General features: G+C 36.7%; 1 protein-coding gene across 4 annotated transcripts in view; it reads left to right on the top strand.

Annotated features, from left to right (window-relative positions):
- NARF (nuclear prelamin A recognition factor) overlaps nt 1-18564 on the top strand; it is a 131218-nt gene that overhangs the window by 61489 nt on the left and 51165 nt on the right. For all 4 annotated transcript variants that reach the window (XM_072640911.1, XM_072640912.1, XM_072640909.1 and 1 more), the window contains exon 9: nt 17752-17815. In XM_072640911.1, coding sequence (XP_072497012.1) covers nt 17752-17815 — 64 coding nt within the window. The remainder of the gene's footprint in view (nt 1-17751; nt 17816-18564) is intronic.

Genomic DNA, 18564 nt, shown 5'->3' with positions numbered 1-18564 from the left:
CTATCCAGAAGTCCCTGGAGGGAGAGACCTAGGTTGGTGAATCTTGAATTGCTTAGTGTGAGAGGAGGTTCCTTTGAGATCCATTCCCCAAGGAAACTACAACCAGAGGGTAGTGAGCCAGAAGTGAATGATAAGGAAAATAAGGGCAAGAACCAAACATTTCAGGAAGAGGAAATCTCAGAGACCTTGAACATAAGCAGATAAATCAACAGGAAAAAAAATAACAACAGAAGGAAGTAATACCCTCCAGATCTACTAAATTAATTCAGGAATCCATGAGTAAATATTGCAAAGTGAGAAAATGATCCAACATTGATAAGACAGAGGACCTTGTAGCATTTGAAAAGAACATGGAACTGCAACACTGTTCTGAGTGGTTGAAAAGAGAAATGAGAATTATGAAAGCTATATTACAAATGCTACATTACAAAATAGGAGAGTATGTGAAAGGGCTGGAAGAGAGAACAGAGGGATAAAGAGGAGTGAGAGATGTGCTGGGATCAAATCAAGGGCTAACAATGAGGGGAGGGTGACCTCTGTGGTCTCAGAAAGAGAACAGCCTACAGAGGAGTGGGTGAGAAGGAGGGAAGAAAGGTTGAAAATGGGAGGAAAGGAAGGAGGCCTTTCATTGGAGGTGGGAGAGGATTCTACTCATTAGTGCTTTTATGAATAAAAGGAGATTAGGACCTTTCACTGGATGTAGCCTGCAGAATTTGGTACCTGAAAAGTCTTCTTTTTGTGGGAGGAGGGGAGTGGAACCCCTGGCGGGGGGCAACTGGAACTTGGAGGAGTTGGAGAGCATGGATCCAGGGAGGAGATTTCCAGGCAAATGTAGAAAAAAAAAATGTAAAAAGAGGGTATAGATCAATGAGAGGGGTGGGAGGAAGTGCCCTACCATCCTTTCTGAAACATACAATAATAGGCATTGTTCTGAGAGTGTGGCACAGTAGAAAAGAGGAATCTATAGATTAAATGCAACAAGGCTGGGGTAGAAAGAACCTAGAGTGCAGAGCAGAATGATACTTTGGAAGCTTTTATTGTATGAAGAATACAGAGAGAAGAGAGACCAGATGATTATAGGAGTAATGAATCAGAGAAAGAGCATCTAGAATAAAGAGAAGGAAAAGATGGACAATGAAGAAAGTGAAAGGAATCACTTTTGGAAAGGGGCACAAAAAAATAAAATTTTAAAAGCAAAGGAACAGCACTTGGCTGAAGGGAGGAGAGATATTAAAGGAATAAAAATTGGTAAGGAGGAGATAAAAATTGTCTCTGTTTGCTGATAACATGGTGGTTTACTTGACAAAACCCAGGGAATCAGCAAAAATATTAAGACAATAGCTTTACCACAACCTACACCATAAATCCTCAAAATTCAACAGCATTTGTCTGTTCCATTGATTTATCTAGCTATTCTTTAACCAGTACCTGTTGGTTTTGATGAATGCTGCTTTATAATATAGTTTGAGATCTGGAAGTGCTATTTCCCCTTTGTTTTTGTTTCTTTTCATGATTTGCCTTGATAGCATAGCCCTTTTGTTTTTCAAGTGAATTTTCTTACTATTTTCCTAAACTCTGTAAAGTATCCTCTTGGTAATTTGATAAGTATAGCATTAAAAGTACAAATTAATTTTTGTAACACTGTCATTTTTATAATACTGGCATGGCTTAGTTATCAACACTGAATATTCCTCCAGCTATTTATTTAATTCTTTAAGCTGAACTTTGCAACTGAATCTATTTTTTGTGTTTGTGCGCTTTGGGAGGTTGATCTCTAGAAATTTTATGCATTTTGTACTTATTTGGAATGAATTTCCTTTTCTATTGTAGCTTCTCATGTTCTGTTATTATTATATACAATGCCAGGATCAGAAGAGAAGAGATTCAGAGTTTACACAATATAGTGAAAGGGCATAGTAGGGGCCTGTTGGGAGATGAGTGAGAGTAGCTGTATTGCAGAGAAAGCCGCACCCCAAAGACAGCAATCCCAGAGGATGGTATGTGGCCCATCATTCTACCCTCCAGTTGGTTAATCACAACTAGTGATCCGTTGTGATCAGGCCAGTATCCCCCAGGGAGCCATGGCTCCCACTATGGAGAATACTCTTGTAGAGCCTTACTGTAATAAAAGAAATGGAAAATGGAGAGTGATATAATATCAGTAAAATAGATAGGTGGGAGAAGAATCCTTATTGTTTCTCAATAAGGATTCTTCTCCATGTTACTCATGATTCAGGTGTGCCCCCACTTTAAATAAATGATTTTTGTGAAAAATCTGTATCTTTAAAATAGATAAATTAGTAGCTAATTCTTTGTTTTGCATATTATATTAAACTTGAAAAGAAATAGAGATTATGGTATCCCAGCTTCCTTATTTTACAGATGAGAATATTTAGGTCCAAAGAGTCAAGGGGGACACAAATATGGGGAAATATAAGTGATACAAAAGCAAAAGTTATCAATAAAAAGAAAAAAATAGATAGGTTGAGGTGGTAGAAAGGAGAAAAAACTTTGTGTGTTTCTTTTTGATTTATTTGGTTGTGGTGGGTTTTGTTTTTATATGTCTTTTTCAGACATTTCCTGCCTTCCTCCTTGTAGCAAAGAAAAAGTTAAGCAAAAATAATGCAGTATTCTAGTATCTCAGATACTCGATGTGAAGAATTATTCCATGAGAACATTTTGAAGGCTGGTTTTTAGTTGCACTATATCAATTTATTTATTTTTCAATTGACAAGCATTTATTTCCTTTCTCCCCACTTCCCCTCCCCTTTGCAGAGGGGAGGGGACTTCTAATAAAATTGCATAAACCAATCAAAATAAATTCTTGCATTCTATATATCCAAAAATATTTATCTCATCCTGCATCTTGTATCTGTTACCCCTCCGTCTGGAGGTAGGTAGCATGTTTTATAGTTGGTCCTCTGGAATCGTGGTTTGTCATAGCATTAATCAGAATTCTCTTTAAATTCTTTTTCAAATTTTAATTTTCAATTCCAAGTTCTGGCCTCCCATTCATTCATCTCCTCTCTCACCCACTGAGATGGCAAAAAAAATGTTACCTATTATACGTATCAAGTTATATAAAACATATTTTTACTTTAGTTTTGTTTTAGTAGGGAGAAAGGTAAGAAAAATAAAGGGAAAAAATGTGCTTCAGTCTGAGTCCATCAGTTCTCTATCTGGAAGTAATATCATGGGTCCTTCGGAGTTATGGTGAATCATTGTTTGGATCATAATTACTAAGTCTTATAGAGTTGATTATCTTTACAATATTCCTGTTACTGTGTACGTTGTTCTCCTGGTTCTCATTTCACTTTACATAAGTTCATATAATTCTTCCCAGGTTTTTGTGAAACCCTCCGTTTCATCTTTTCATATAACAAAATATCTATCACATGCATATATCATAATTCTTTCAATTATTTCCCAATTGTTGAGCATCCCTCAGTTTCCAGTTCTTCGTTACCCCAGAAAGAAATTCCATAACTACTATAGATATAGGTCCTTTTCTTTTTTCTTTGATCTCTTTGGGACACAGACCTAGTAGCAGTAGTATTGCTAGATCACAGTTTTATAGACCTTTAGACATAGTTCCAAATTATTCTACAGAACGATTGGTCTAATTCATAGTTCTACCAGCACTACATTACTCTGCTTATTTTCTGATAGGCCCTCCTACATTTGTCTTTTCTTTTTTCTGTCAACCTAGACAATTTGGTGGCTGTTAGGTAGAGCCTCAGACTTGTTTTACTTTCTCTAATTGCTCTGTGATTCTCTAATTGCTAGTGATTTATGGCATTTTTATGTGACTATTGATAACAGTGATTTTGACATCTGAAAACTGTTATTTATATCTTTTGACCATTTATCATTTGGGGAATAGCACTTATTTTTTAAAATTTTCTTCAGTTCTGTTATATCCAAGAAATGAAGCCTTTATCAGAAAAATATACTGCAAAGATATTTTCCCAGTTTCCTGCTTCTCATCTAATTTTAGCTAATTAGCTACATTGATTTTGTTTATGCAAAAATGTTTTAATTTTATGTAATCAAAATTATCCTTGGTTTTTGTTTTTTTTTTTACTATGAATCCCTCCATCTCTTATTTGGTCATAAATTCTTCCCCTGTCAGATCCATAGATCTGAAAAGTAATTTCTTCTACACTGCCCTAATTTGCTTTTATCACTCTTTACATATAAATCATGTATACATTTTAAGTTTATTGTAGTGCACAATTTCAGATGTTGTCCTATGCCTAAGTTTCTGCCAAACTACTTTCCAGTTTTCCCAGCAGTTTTTTGTCAAATAGTGATTTCTTGCCCCAGTTGCTAGGATAAGGTTATCAAACACTAGGCTACTGTTTTCACAGAGTTCTTTAAAGTCGTTTTGTCTATACAGTGTTGTTATTATTGTATAAATTGTTTTCCTAGTTTACTCACTTCACTCTGCATCAGTCCATCTGAGTCTTCCTAGGTTTTTCTGAAGCTGTTCCTTTCATCAATTCTTACAGCGTACCAATAGTATTCAAAAAAATCCTTAGAACATAATATGTTCAGACATTCGTAAAAAGATGGACCCTCCTTAGTTCCTAGTCCTTTGACACCACAAAAAGAGCTGCTATAACTATTTTTGTGTGAATGGGTCCTTTTCCTCTTTCTTTGATCTCTTTGGAGTATATGCATATAGTGGTATCAAAGAATATATACAACTTATTGACTTAGTTGGATCAAAGAGTATACACAACTTATTGACTTAGTCATAGTTCCAAACTGATTTCCAAAATTTCTGAATCAGTTCACAATTCTGCCAACAGTGTATCAAAGAGCTCATCTTCTCAAGCCCTTCTAACATTTTGTCATTTTCCTTTTTTTGTAACTTCCCCAGTCTAAATAACTTCAGAGTTGCTTTAATTTACACTTCTCGAATTCTTAGTGATTGGGAGTATTTTTTGATATGGCTATACAAAGAAAAGCTGCACATTTATATTCTTTGATCAGCTATCCATTGGAGAATGGCTCTTATCTTTTTTTATAAACTTAAATCAGTTTCTTATACATCTTGGAAATGAGATCTTTATTAGAAAAGCTCTCTGCAAAACCAAATTGCCAGTATCAAAGATGAAAGAGTTGAATTCACCACCAATGAAGAGGAAATTGAAACAATTATTAGGAGCTATTTTGCCCAATTATATGCCAATGAATCTGATAATCTTAGCAAAGTGGATGAAAATTTACAAAAATATAAATTGCCCAGATCAACAGAAGAGTAAATAGAATACTTAAATAACTCTATCTTAGAAAAAGAAATTGAGTAACCCATCAATGAACTCAAAGAAAAAATCTCCAGGTCCAGATGGATTCACAAGTTAATTCTACCAAACATTAAAAGAACAATTAATATAAATTAATATACAGTATTTAGGGAAATAGGCAAAGAAGGAGTCCTGCCAAATTTCTTTTATAATACAAATATGGTGCTTGTATCTAAGTGAGGAAGAGTGAAAACAGAGAAAAGGCTATAGACCAACCTCCCTCATTAATAATGATGCAAAATTTTTAAATAAAGTACTAGCAAGGAGATTACAATAATATGTCACAAAGATATGTCACTCTGACCAGGTGGAATTTACACCAGGAATTCCAGGCAGGTTCAGTATTAGGAAAACTATCAGCATAACTGACCATATCAATAACAAAACCAATGGTAATCATATGATTATTTCAATACATGCAGAAGAAACCTTTGACAAAATACAATACCCTTTCCTATTAAAAACATTAGAAAGCAAAGATTTTTTTCCCTGCAGTTAACTGTTTCCTTCATAACTTTGGCTACATTGTTTTTGTTTGTGCAAAACTTTTTAAATTTTATAAATTAAAAGTATGCATTTTATCTGTGTCCCTTTTTTGGTCATAACATGTTCCCCATATCCATAAATCTAAAAGGAAATTTTTTCTTTACTTCTCTAATTTTTTTTATGATATAACCTTTTAAATATGAGTCGTGTCCATTTGGAGCTTATCTTGTTATATTGATATGAGGATTTTATCTAAATCTAATTGTTTCATACTGCTCTCCAGTTGTTGCAGCAGTTTTAATCAATTACTATGACTTTATTCCAATAGATGGGGTCTTTGGGTTTATTGAACACTAGATTACCAGGTTCATTTTCTTTTGAAATATAACGGATCTGTCCCACTGATTAGCTACTCAATTTTTTTTAACCAGTGCCATTTAAAAAATTATAACTGCTTTGCAATCAGTCAGCAAGCTTTCATTAAATGTTTATTATATGGGAGACATTGTGTTATATGCTGGGGATGCAAAAAAAAAAAGTGAAAGCATGGTTTGAGGTCAAAGAGCTCACATTTTAAAGGGGGAAATAGCATAAATGCAAACAAGTATGTACAAGATATATACAGGGTAAATGGAAAGTAATATCAGAGGGAAGGAACAAAGAGGGAGAAGAAGGAGTGTAACCAAGATAGTTTGAAATCTGGTACTATTAACTTCCCTTCCTTCTCATCCTTTTTTTCATTATTTCCCTTTCTTCCAGATGAATTTTCTTATTATTTTTTCTAGCTCTATAAAGTAATCTCATGGTACTTTTATTGTTATAACTATAAATACATAAATTGATTTAGGTAGTATTATGTTTTATTAGGTTAGCCTAATTTGTTGGTTTTTATATTTATTTTAGTCACAAGCCCCATTCATTTATCTACTATTTCTCTTTTGTTGATGAAAGTGTTGATATATAATTTCCCCCTAAGCCTTTCTGACTAAAGCAATATAATCTCCAGTTGATTTTTAATCTCTAATCTTTTCTTTAATGATCCTTTATTGAGCATAATTTTTTACTGAATTTTGGTCAGTAAAGAATGTTTATTATTTCTCCCTTTCTATATTTGTTAGATTTGTTATATCCTGATACTCAGTTTATGTAAGGGTCTAGTTAGGAAATATGTATATTCCTTCCTATTTCCATTCAGTAATTACCAGAGATCTATCATATCCAACTTTCATAAAATTTTATTCATGTCCTTAACATTGAGAGGGGTTTTTGGTTAGATTTGACAAGGTCTGAAAGAAGTTGAAATCCCCATTTGTACTGTTTATTTTTCCCTGTAACTTATTTAACTTTACCTTTAAATATTTAGGTGCTATGCCATTCAGTGCATATTACGAAGTATTGAATTAGTTCCTTTGTCTGTGGTACCTTTCAGCATAATGTAGTTTCCTTGTTTGTCTCTTTTAATTAAGTCTATTTTTGCTTTTGCCTTCTTTGAGATCATGATTGCTACTCTTGCTTTTCTGAGTTCATCTAAAGCATAATAGATTTTGGTCCAGTCCTTTATTTTAACTGTGTAATTCATTATATTTAAAGCATATTTCTTGTAAGCATCATATTATCAGATTCTTTTTTTCTAATACTTTCTGCTATTCTGTTTCATTTTATGAATTGTTCATCTTTTTCACGTCCACAGTTATGATGCTGAATTCCTTAAAATGTGTATTCTTGTCCATCTTATTCACTTATATTTTTTCTTCTCTTTTCCCCTTGTGCCACTCCCCTCCCTCCCTTGGAAGAAGAAGATAGGAGAAGAAGGAGAATGCTCAGCACAAGTGCTTTCTCCTTGATGTAGTCTGATTCTGTTCCCCTACCCTCTTTTACTTTCCTTTGCCCAAAACCTGGTCACAGCTTCTTACTCTTTTTTTTCCCCTTTCCTTTTAAGCCCTTCTTTATGATATATGTGCTGAGCTTAAGTCTTAGTCTTCTCAATAATCCCCCCTTGAATGTACCCTCCCTTTTAATACCTCCCTGCCCATCCCTTTCTGTTTCCATGTTGAGTTGAATGTATACCCGTAAAAAATTTTCCATGTGTGTATATGTGTGTGTATGTGTTCTGCCCTCCTTTGACTGGTTCAGATGTGAGATTCCAGGGAAACCCTTCCCCCACCTCTTCCTTCTTGCTTCTATAATCTTTTACTTGTATGCTCCAGGTATGTGAAATAAGTTCTGCTTTTACTCACTCTTTCTTACCTGGTGTATTCCTTTTTTTTTCCCCTCTTTTTTTTTTTAAAGATCATTAAAATATTAGAAAACCACTTCCAGACCCTCTGTCATATTTAACTGCTTCTGTGACTGCTGATAACATCAGAGTCTTGAGGGTACCATTGTTTCATCTCAAAACATAAATACTTCGTCTTTGTATATTCCTTTTCAATTGTTCCTTCATATGTACCTTTATATATTTGTCAGCTCTTGTGTTTGTATTTTACAGTTTCTGTTCCACTCTGTGGTGAGTAAAAGATTAAATGATTGAGGAAACAAACATTTGAGCTTTCAAGCGTATCGATTTCTTAACAAGCCATTCCAGTTGCTCAACACTGGAACTCTGCAGACTTCCTCAGCTTTGGCACTAGACCTTGAATAAGGGGGGAGACAGATTTTTATACATTAAAAACAATCAATAAGACCAGTTAATTAAAAGAAAACAGTTAACTAAGATATAAATAGGTAATCTGATTTCTAATTGGAGGAAAAATTAGGGACTTTTCAAGTTGGGAGAGGGAAAGCAAACAGTTACAATTCCCTGAAATCAGAAAAAAGAGGTGTCTTCACTCTGTATTCAGTCAAAGGGATGTGGAAATAATAACTGAATGATCTGTACAGGGCCAATTTTCAGGTAAGATATATGGTTTGCTTGAGATATACAATTGTGAGAAAACTCCTTACATCAATCTTTGGATTTGACTGGGTTTCTGGTCAGCATAACCTAGGTCCTCCTATAGGACTCAGTTAAGGGTCTCTAAGCAGCAGGCAGAGGTGGTCCAGCTCTCCAGTCATGCAGGGCGAGGTTCAAACAATGCAACAAAGTCCTCTCACAATTCCTAAAACTGAATAAAAGTTTTCTTACATGACATCAATTGGATTGAGAACTGGGAATTGAACTAGATCCAGAACTGAGTGACAAGATGGAGTCAGTGTGGTTTACTCAATTCCTGCTACCTCTTGCTGTTCAAATTCCCTCAGCTCTAGTCTCTTATTTAAAAATATTTACTTAGAAGTCTTCCATTTCATTAAAGGTCCATTTTCCCCTTGTAGAATTATATTTAGTTTTCCTTGGCAAGTTATTCTTGGTTGTAAGCTTCTACCTTTTGTTTTTTGAAGTGTCCTTCTAACCTCGTTGCTCCTGTAGAGTGGTAGCTGCCAGATCTTGTGTGATTCTGACTGTGGTTCCTCAGTACTTGAACTCTTTCTTTCTGGCTGCTTGCATTATTATTTCTTTGAGAGCTGTGAGTCTGGGCTGTAATGTTCCTGTAAGTACTCATTTTGGAATTTCTTTCAAAAGGTGACCAGTGGATTGTTTTTCTAGGTTCTTTTCACCTATTTCAAATAAGTCTGGGCAGGCTTCTTTCATGATTACTTAAAATACGATATCCAGGGATCTCTTTTTTGGTCAGCTTTTTAGTAGTCTGCTCATTTTCAGGTTCTCTCTCCTTCATCTATTTCCCAGGTCAATTGTTTCTGGTTTTGTTTTTTTTTTAAATGAGATGCCTTACTTTTTACCCCCATTTGTTGATCTTTTGACTTTGTTTTAATATTTCTTGTTGCCTTGTAGTGTCATGAACTTCCGTTTAGTCCATTCTAATTTCTAGAGAATTTGTTACTTGGGTAAAATTTTATACTTCAAATAAGCTGTTCTCTTCAAAGTCTTTCCTCTAAAACTCTCATTTTTTCCTCACTCCTTTCCTCTAATGCATTTATTTAATAATAATACCTCTTGTTTGATTCTTACTTCATTTCTTTTTTATTTCATTTTTTTATAAATTAATTTATTTGTTTTCAGTTTTCAACAATCACTTCCATAAGTCTTAAATTTTCTCCCCCTCCCTCCTCCCTTCCTCCTCGAGATGGCATGCAACCTTGTATGGGTTCTACACATACATTCTTATTAACACATTTTCACATTAGTCATGTTGCATAGAAGAATTAAAAAGAATGGGAGAAACCATTAGAGAAACCAAAACAAAACATAACACAAGAGAAAATAGTCTGCTTCATTCTGCGTTTCAATTCCATAGTTCTTTCTCTGAATGTGGATGACATTTTACCTCTAGTCTTTTGGGAATGTTTTAGGTCCTTGCATTGCTCTGAAGGGCTAAATCTATCAGAAACAGTCCTCACACACTGTGGTTGTTACTGTGTACAAAGGATATGAACAAGCAGTTTTCAGAGGAAGAAATTAAAGCTATCTATAGTCATATGAAAAAATGCTCTAAATCACTATTAATTGCAAATAAAAATGATTCTGAGGTATCACATCACACCTATCAGATAGGCTAACATGACAGAACAGGAAGATGATAGATGTTGGAGACGATGTGGGAGAATTGGAACACTAATTCATTGTTAGTGGAGCTGTGAGCTGATCCAGCTATTCTGGAGTGTAATTTGGAACTATGCCCAAAGGGCTAAAAAAATGCTAATCCCCTTTGACCCAGCAATATCACTTTTAGGACTGTATCCCATAGAGATCACAAAAATGAGAAAAGGTCCCACATATACAAAAATATTTATAGCAGCTCTCTTTTGTGGTTGCCAAGAACTGGAAGTTGAGGGGATGTCCATCAACTGGGGAATGGCTCAACAAGTTGTGGTATATGAATGTAATAGAATACTGTTGTACTATAAGAAATTATAACAGGAGGACTTCAGAGAGTCCTGGAAAGACTTATATGAACTGATGCTGAGTGAAATGAGAAGAATCAGGAGAAGATTGTACATAGTAACAGCCAGTGTCTTACTTCATTTCTTCCAAGAATTCTAGTTGACTTTGTAGGCAAGTTGTGTTTTTCTTTGATGCTTTATTTATAAATGTCTTGGAGTCATCTCTTCTTCTAGGTCTGTGTCTCCTAAGGCCCTTCGCACTAGGAACTTTGTCATGGGTTTTAACATGGGAGACAAAGAGAAGAGCTCTTTGTCATGGGAGCCTTATTAAAAAAAACCTCATTCTTCTGGTCTTCTCAACTTGGAAATTTGTGTTAGGGTCATTCTCCAGGAACTTGTAGAGGGACTATCAGGACCTTGTTTAGTTCTTGTGTTTTCTGGGATCTTGCTGCTGCTTTCTCCAGGTATTTAATGTTGTATTTGTCAAGGATTTCAAGCGTGCCTTAGTCTGGGAATCTTCAGACTTTCAGCATTCTCTCAGTACTCTGATTTAGGCAAAATCTGATCACTTCTCTCCTGTTCTGTTGTGTAAACTCCTGACCCTAGTTTGTATCTGAGCACCACAACCTATAAGAGATCCAGTAGACTGTTGCTAATCCCAGATCCTGTCAGCTAACTGGAAGTCTAACTCTAGAGGCTCAATGCATCATAACTTCAGGTTCTCCCTTGGGCTGAGCTTCCCATTCCATTCAGTTTCAAGACTCAGCATTGGTCTGTGAACCTGCTATGGAGTCACATCTCTATAACTCCTTCTTCCCTTTGTTTTTTCTCTTTGCCTGTTACACTGCCACAGTTCCAAGTTTCAATCTTGCCCCTTGCTGCACCTCCCTGCCTCCCCAGTCCACACTGGGTCTATGACCCAGCTCCAGGATCTAAGTGACACCTGCCAACTCACTTTTGTTCTTGCTTCTTCCAAGGGGCACAGCATCAGGACCCATCCCCTCTGGATCCATGACCATTTCTTATTCTGGTATACAGGTATAGACTCAGTCCATCCCCCTTTCTGGAAAGCTCTACATGTGGCGCCTTCCTACCAAGATATCTCTTCTCTGCACTCAGGCGTCTGAATGTCTCCTTTTTCTGACCTGGACTAGAAAAATAACTCACTGTAATTTTGTCTTTGATTTCTCAGGCTACACAGTCTGGTGCTTTTCCCAGATGTTTGTTGTAGTTGTAGAGGAATTAGAGATAGTTAGGTTTTCCTCCTCCTCTCCCATCTTTCCCAGTCTGCCCATTGAATGTTTTTAACAAATATCTGATTAAATAACATAATTCTACTTAAATTCCCCATCTCTGATTTGTTGATCTGTTTGTTTTTAAAGAATTCTCTTCTGGCAGGAAGAATTGTTCAGCAAGTATTCACCGAATATTTCCAGTGGCTTGGCAGTCTTGGAAATACAAAAGAACTAAAATTCAATGTCTGCTTCACCAGATATTCATACCTTAGTGTGAATAATTGTGTTTCACCTAATAACTAAAATCAACGATGGAAGGCATGGAAATTATGTGACTGGGATGGAGGGACAGGTGATTTTAGAATGTGAGGAAAGAGCAAAAAGGCAGACCTAGATGGGTCAATATATGGCTTTGGAGTAGGTAAGAAAAGGCAGGGGCCCCAAAATACTTTATATTTTCTTTTGAAAAAAGCCTCCTCTCTTCTTCCCAAACATCAAATAGAGTTTTCCACTCTTGAGAAAGTTGCATCTTCCCATCATAAAACAAGTGTTGGAGACTCATGTGTTCTGGCCCCTTGCTGAAGGGGATGCATGACCAGAGGCTCCTAGTTGGTCTCTTAATCCTTCGTGAGAGTTGGGTGTTTGCTGAGGCTAAAGTTTTATGAAAGATGAACTAGGAAGATCCACTCCCACAGTGGCCTAAATAAAAAACTTTTCCCTCTTTAGACACACTCTTTTTTGAGGGTTATAGTCAATGCCAAGATATTGAAGTTGCAAAGACCCCTGCCCCAAGAGCTTCCGTCCTGGAGAGCCCCTGAAGGGACAAGAAATTTTGGTAGGGGAACATGGAGAACTATGAGCTTCTCTAGCCTTGTAATGTAAACCTTCCCCCATGCAGAGGGATGTATTCCAAGGGTTAGAATGGTAATCCTTCACATGCAACACAGGACAAGCCTCCCTTTTACCTTCCTGCCTTACACATCTGTGGTTTCACTTTAGTTGCTTTCCCTCTTCCTGATCAGTGAGCTGCCTCTATGGTAAAATATGTAGGATTTTGTAAAGCAGAATTATACAGGGATATTTTGTTTGCATGCTTGCCCACATTTATACAATTTAGGGGAAATGTTTCCTTCTTATTTTTACAAAAATGTTTTATTGATTCTCCTTTTTTTACATGACTATTACTTCTTAGTGATTCCCCTTACTTCCTAGCCCCCAAAAATAGAGCCTTCCCTCAAAGTCAGGCAAAATAAATAAACATATTAGTCATGTCTAAACGTGTGTGCACGTGTGTTCATCCTTTGTTGCTGAAGAAAACCATGCCATCAGAGAAATAATGACATGACTTGCAATTGACTTTGTTTTGAGTGAGGGAGGGCTGTGCAGGTCACCAGCCTCACTTCTCCTTGAGAGTCATCTGAATCCAGTGACCAGATATTCATCAGAATGACTGGAGATGACGCAGGATAAGGCAATAAGTGACTTGCCCAAGGTCACACAGCTAGTGAGTGTCAAGTGTCTGAGGTGAGATTTGAACTCAGGTCCTCCTGACTCCTGCACTGGTGCTCTATCCACTGCATCACCTAGCTGCCCCTAAACATATATGCTTTATTCTTCACTTCTACCACTTCTCTGCCAAGAGGCAAGAGACATGTTTCATCAGACAATCAACAAATGCTTGTTAAGCACACACTACATGGGTGGGGCATTGGGGATACAAAGACAAAAGTGAAACAGTCATTTCCCTCAAGCAGCTTGTGGGAAAAAAATTCTGTACTTTACAATTTAGGCATAAACCAGCCAGAAACAATTTTGGTAAATTTAGAAAGAAGGAACCAAAGGCAAGGCTCTGAAAAATCTCCCTTACCACATATGATTTCAGAGTTATAATTATGGCATTCTTGGAAAACAGACAAAATTCCACAATGAGATAAAATTTAAGTTATACCACTCAGGGCAAAATTCACTTAACAAACAGAGCAGTAATTAGTCACTTAATTTTTTCAATCCTTTCTCTAAAATCATTTAATCTTTCTTTGGCCCTCCTCCTTTAAGGACTGGCCTTTCTAGTTGATCAGTTTCTTCCCTTATTCTGATCATTACCCTAATTCAATCAAGGTGGATCAGCTTTGGCCCCTTGCCTTTGTTCTGTCACAGCTGTAATTCCTTAATATTTCTAAAAGAGGAAGGAGAGAGAACTTCCGTAAGTTTATATTCTGTTGGAGGAGGGAATGTGTGTGTGTGTCTGTGTGTGAAATTGTGAATTAGAACAAAATTTTAAAGTAACTTGAAAAAATGAAACCACAGCAAGTAATGCTTTTATAAAACAGAAACAAGTTCCTTGAGTGAACTAGGGAGGTAGTAGCAAGCCATAGGATAAAGAATAATAGGCCATACATCCAGGTACCTTTTTTAATATTGTCTTTATTTTTTTTGTCATTTAATTTTAATTTTATTTTTTCTCAATTACATATAAAATTTTTTTTAATGTTCATTTTCTAAAATTTTGAGTTCCAAATTCTTTTCCTCCTCCTGCCCTCTTCCTTTTCCTCCCTCCTGCCATTGAGAAGGCAAGCAATTTGATGCAGATTATACATGCGTAGTCATACAAAATATTTTTATATTAACCATGTTACAGAAGAAAACACAGACCAAAAATAAACTAAGAATAATAAGGAAAGTTTTTTAAAATAGTATGCTTCAAATTACACTCAGACTCCATCAGTCCTTTCTCTGGAGGCAGATAACATTTTTCATCATGAGTCCTTTCAGGTTGTCTTAGATCTCTGTATTGCTGAGAATAGTTACATCATTCACAATTGATCATTGCACAATATTGCTAATTTTGGCCGCCTTGGTTTTATTAAAACCTTTTTAATTTGATGTAATCAAAATTGTTCTTTTTACATACTTGAATGCTCTCTACATCTTGTTTGATGCTAAATTCTTCCCTTATCCATAGATCTGACAGATAAACTATTCCATGCTCCCCTAATGTCCTTTATGTCTAAATCATGGATCCATTTTGACCTTACCTTGGTATACAATGTGAGATGTTGATCTATACTTAATTTCTGCCATACTGCTTTCTAGTTTTCCTAGCAGTTTTTGTCAAATAGTGATTTCTTGACTCAAAATCTTGGATCTTTGGGTCTGTCAAGGGACTTTTAAAGTTCAGGTCAGTAAGTCTAGGAGGGATTCCTGAAAAGGAACCCCAATTACTGATAACGCATAGAGCTGGAGGTAAGGGAGGCTCTGAGAAGCCACTAAGAGCTTGGAGAGCCAAAGCTTGGTCAGAGGGAGCTGCCACAAAGGAAAGGACTAGGATTCTGTGAACAGTTCTGTTAGGGCCTATGGGTGCTAGGAATCCCAGAAGTCAAGGATCCAGGGTGGGGGTCTGCCTAGAAAGAACTCAAGTGTTCTTTTAGTCAGAGACAAGGTTCATTGTGTCACCAGCAGAAGCAGCCAGGATTTAAAGAATCTACACATTTGATGAGAGTAAGATTGGTATTTTTTATACAGAAAGTCTACCGGAAGATCTCGATGGGATTAAGGAGTGGCAAGTAGCCTGGGATGATCCACAAGTAACAGAGAAGGGGTCTAGATGGTGATTAAGGATTGTCAAGTAAATTACTAATTAATTTATAGTAATAGTAATTTAGTAAAATGGTAATCAACTAATTACTAATCAAGTAATCAGGGTAGGCCAGATGCCTTGGGTGGAGGCATCAGTGATCTGGGCTACTAAAATTTGTGGGAAAGTTAAAGGGCTTTTTCTTTTTTGGGGATCCCATTGCCCCATCCTCATTGGTTCTTCTTGAGCCAGATGAGTCTCAAGGAGTGTCAGAACAGGAGCTGTGTTGTTCAACCCAGTGTCACCTGTGGTACAAATGTAGCATTGCTTCAGCAATAACTCCAATCTATAGACTCCAAGGCTCTAATCTTATATCTCCTTTTTCCCCTTGGGCTCCCCTGAGGAAGCCTAAAACTTTACCTTTGGGTTCTTAGCTTTCTTTGTTTTTAAATATTTATTTTATCTTTAAAATTATGATAGCCATAAGCCTTTGCTAGTATGGGTGTACATATTGAAAATGAGAAAGAAATTTAAGAGGAAGCATTTCCAGAGAAGAGGGAAAGAGATCTAACAGAAATATTTTGTCAGAGCAGTAGAGGGAGTGATAGGGTTAAAAAAGAGAGGAAAATTACAGATCTTTTGATATAACTTACCAGTAGAGAAAAAGAACATTTATTCAGGACAGTGACTATACTCTGGTTTTACTCTCCCAGAGCCAAGCTTACCCTGAAGAGTTCGTCTTTTACAAAGGGATAATTAATTAAAAGATATAGCATGAACAAACATTTTCCTCAGTATCTTGGGGACATATTCTCCCTTGTACTGTCTTGGTCTGGGGAGGGTGAGGAATAGGAGAAATAGTCTCAATTTAGCTTATTCCTATATTCCATTGGTCCCATCAAATTCACGTCCAGATGCAGCATAACTATTGAATGAATCCTTGTCCCAGCTTCTGCTGGCCTGGATACAGAAGGTACCTCCTAGCTCCTTGGGGAATGCTGCACTGTCTGCAAACTCAGGGATGCCAATGCATCCTCACAGATCTCTTAAAACTCAGATAATGGCACTTTGATCTGTGACCAGATCACCTGAGACGGAGATATCTATGTGGAAAATGCCAGGGACCTGCTTCTAGGAGAAGACAGTCTTCATTCTCCTACCAATAGAGGGAGTAGCCTCTTTTCATTGGTTCTGTAGTCAAAACTTGCTATATCTTTAAATCTACATGACAGAGGCATATGTATTCATTGTCTTTTCCCACTGTCATCCAGGGTTATTCAGGCTAGCACCCTGTTAGTTCGAATTCAATATTGGGGTGAAATGAGGCTCGCTGGAGGCAATTCAACAGTTAACAAGAGGAAGTTTATTTAGCTATATAGACATGACTCCTATTCATCTGGTCATCATACAGGTACTCACATGGTCTCAGAACGTCCAACAAGTCTCAACAGTCCTTAACCCTTATGGTCCGTGAGTGATAAGTGATCATGCCAGTGTGGTCAGAGGCTCCAAGAAGCTATTTAAGAGAGGCACAGATTGAGCCTTCTTCTGCTATCAGCCCTGTCAAGGAAAAACTAGCCTAACCAATATTGTTAAAAAGAGGAAGGAGGAGAACCCTAATTGCTCTTATAACCTTACCACTGGTGGTGATGGGGAGGTTAGGAAGAGGGATAGGTTTGTGATAGAAGATAATCAGTTCTGTTTTGGATATTTTTGAGTTTGAGATGCATACTGGTCATCCATTTGGAGATATCCTATAGGCAATTGGTAATTCAGGACTATAGCTCAGGAGAAAACTACATCTGGATATATTAGGAAAACTGCTGGGGTGACATTCTGATTTCTCCTATAGCTATTATTTCAGGGGAAAAGTAAGACTGGAACCTGATGAGATTTATCTGTCTTGCACTTGTAACTGTAGTATGACATACTCCATATACCCTGTAAGAAAAAAGCCTTTTATTATAGAGAAAGTATTCAGAGTTGTCTCTAGATAGAATGTTGTGTGAATGAATCTTTTTCCCAATAAAATATCAGTACTTTGAGGGCAAAGACTGTTTTTATTTTTATCTTTGTATCTCTGTAGCCTGTCACAGAGTTTATTAATAAATGCTTGATCTTATTCATTGATTGTGAGAGGGGAAAAAGTACGAATGAGTGAACATGCTCCGGAAAGATCTCAAACTTCAACCTTCAAAAAATGTGATGAACTCTATGCTATGTCACAATTATTGTTTTCAAGTGTCTGTCTCCATTTTGTCTACAGGTGAAATTATCCAGATAATGGAACAAAAAAAAGAATTCACGAAAGAAGCTGTAGTAGACACTCTGTGAGTAGCTTTCATTTTGAAGTGCAAATGGTGCAGTGCATAGGGTGCTAGACCTACAGTCAGGAAGACCTGATATGAAATTTGGCCTCAGACACTTACTAGCTGTATGACCCTGGGCAAGTCACTTATTTGCTTCAGTTTCCTCATCTGTAAAATGAAGATAATAATAGCATCTCCCTCCCAGAGTTGTTGTAAGAATCAAAAGACATTATGATTGTAAAGTGCTTAACAGTGCTTGGCACATGGTAAGCGCTATGTTAGCTATCATCATCATCTTCATTATTTGACCATGTTAAACAGAAACTCGTTTAGAAATAATGAGGTATTTGATGGAAATAAATTGACTACAATCAGCTTAGATTAACTTGAGGCCTGGAATTGAACACTTAATACAGGGTCAGGAAAAGAGGATTTTCTGGCTGTGATTCTGTCCTCTATTAGGGGAATATTTATCTCCTAGGATATCTCTAGTGATTCCAGCATGATACTCAGCAGTTTCTCAGAGTGGAAAATCATAAACTGGATCTGAATGCACCTAGATTGGAATGAGAAGATGAAGTTTTCATGAGGTCAGCTGAATTCTAATGAAAGCTGACATAGCATAGCTGTCTTCTTCTAGCCAAATGTAGGTCTCAGGAATCTCCACTAAGCAGCAGAAGACCCTACTAGAAACATCAGGAGTATAGAAGGAGGTCTCACTTTTGTAGTCTTTGACACTTAAAGCTAGTTCAAGCCAGGCCATTCTCATA

This window comes from Notamacropus eugenii, chromosome 2 (assembly GCF_028372415.1).
Source record: "Notamacropus eugenii isolate mMacEug1 chromosome 2, mMacEug1.pri_v2, whole genome shotgun sequence".
In the NCBI taxonomy this organism is placed as follows: Eukaryota; Metazoa; Chordata; class Mammalia; order Diprotodontia; family Macropodidae; genus Notamacropus; species Notamacropus eugenii.
This window is presented reverse-complemented; position numbering and strand designations above follow the sequence as displayed.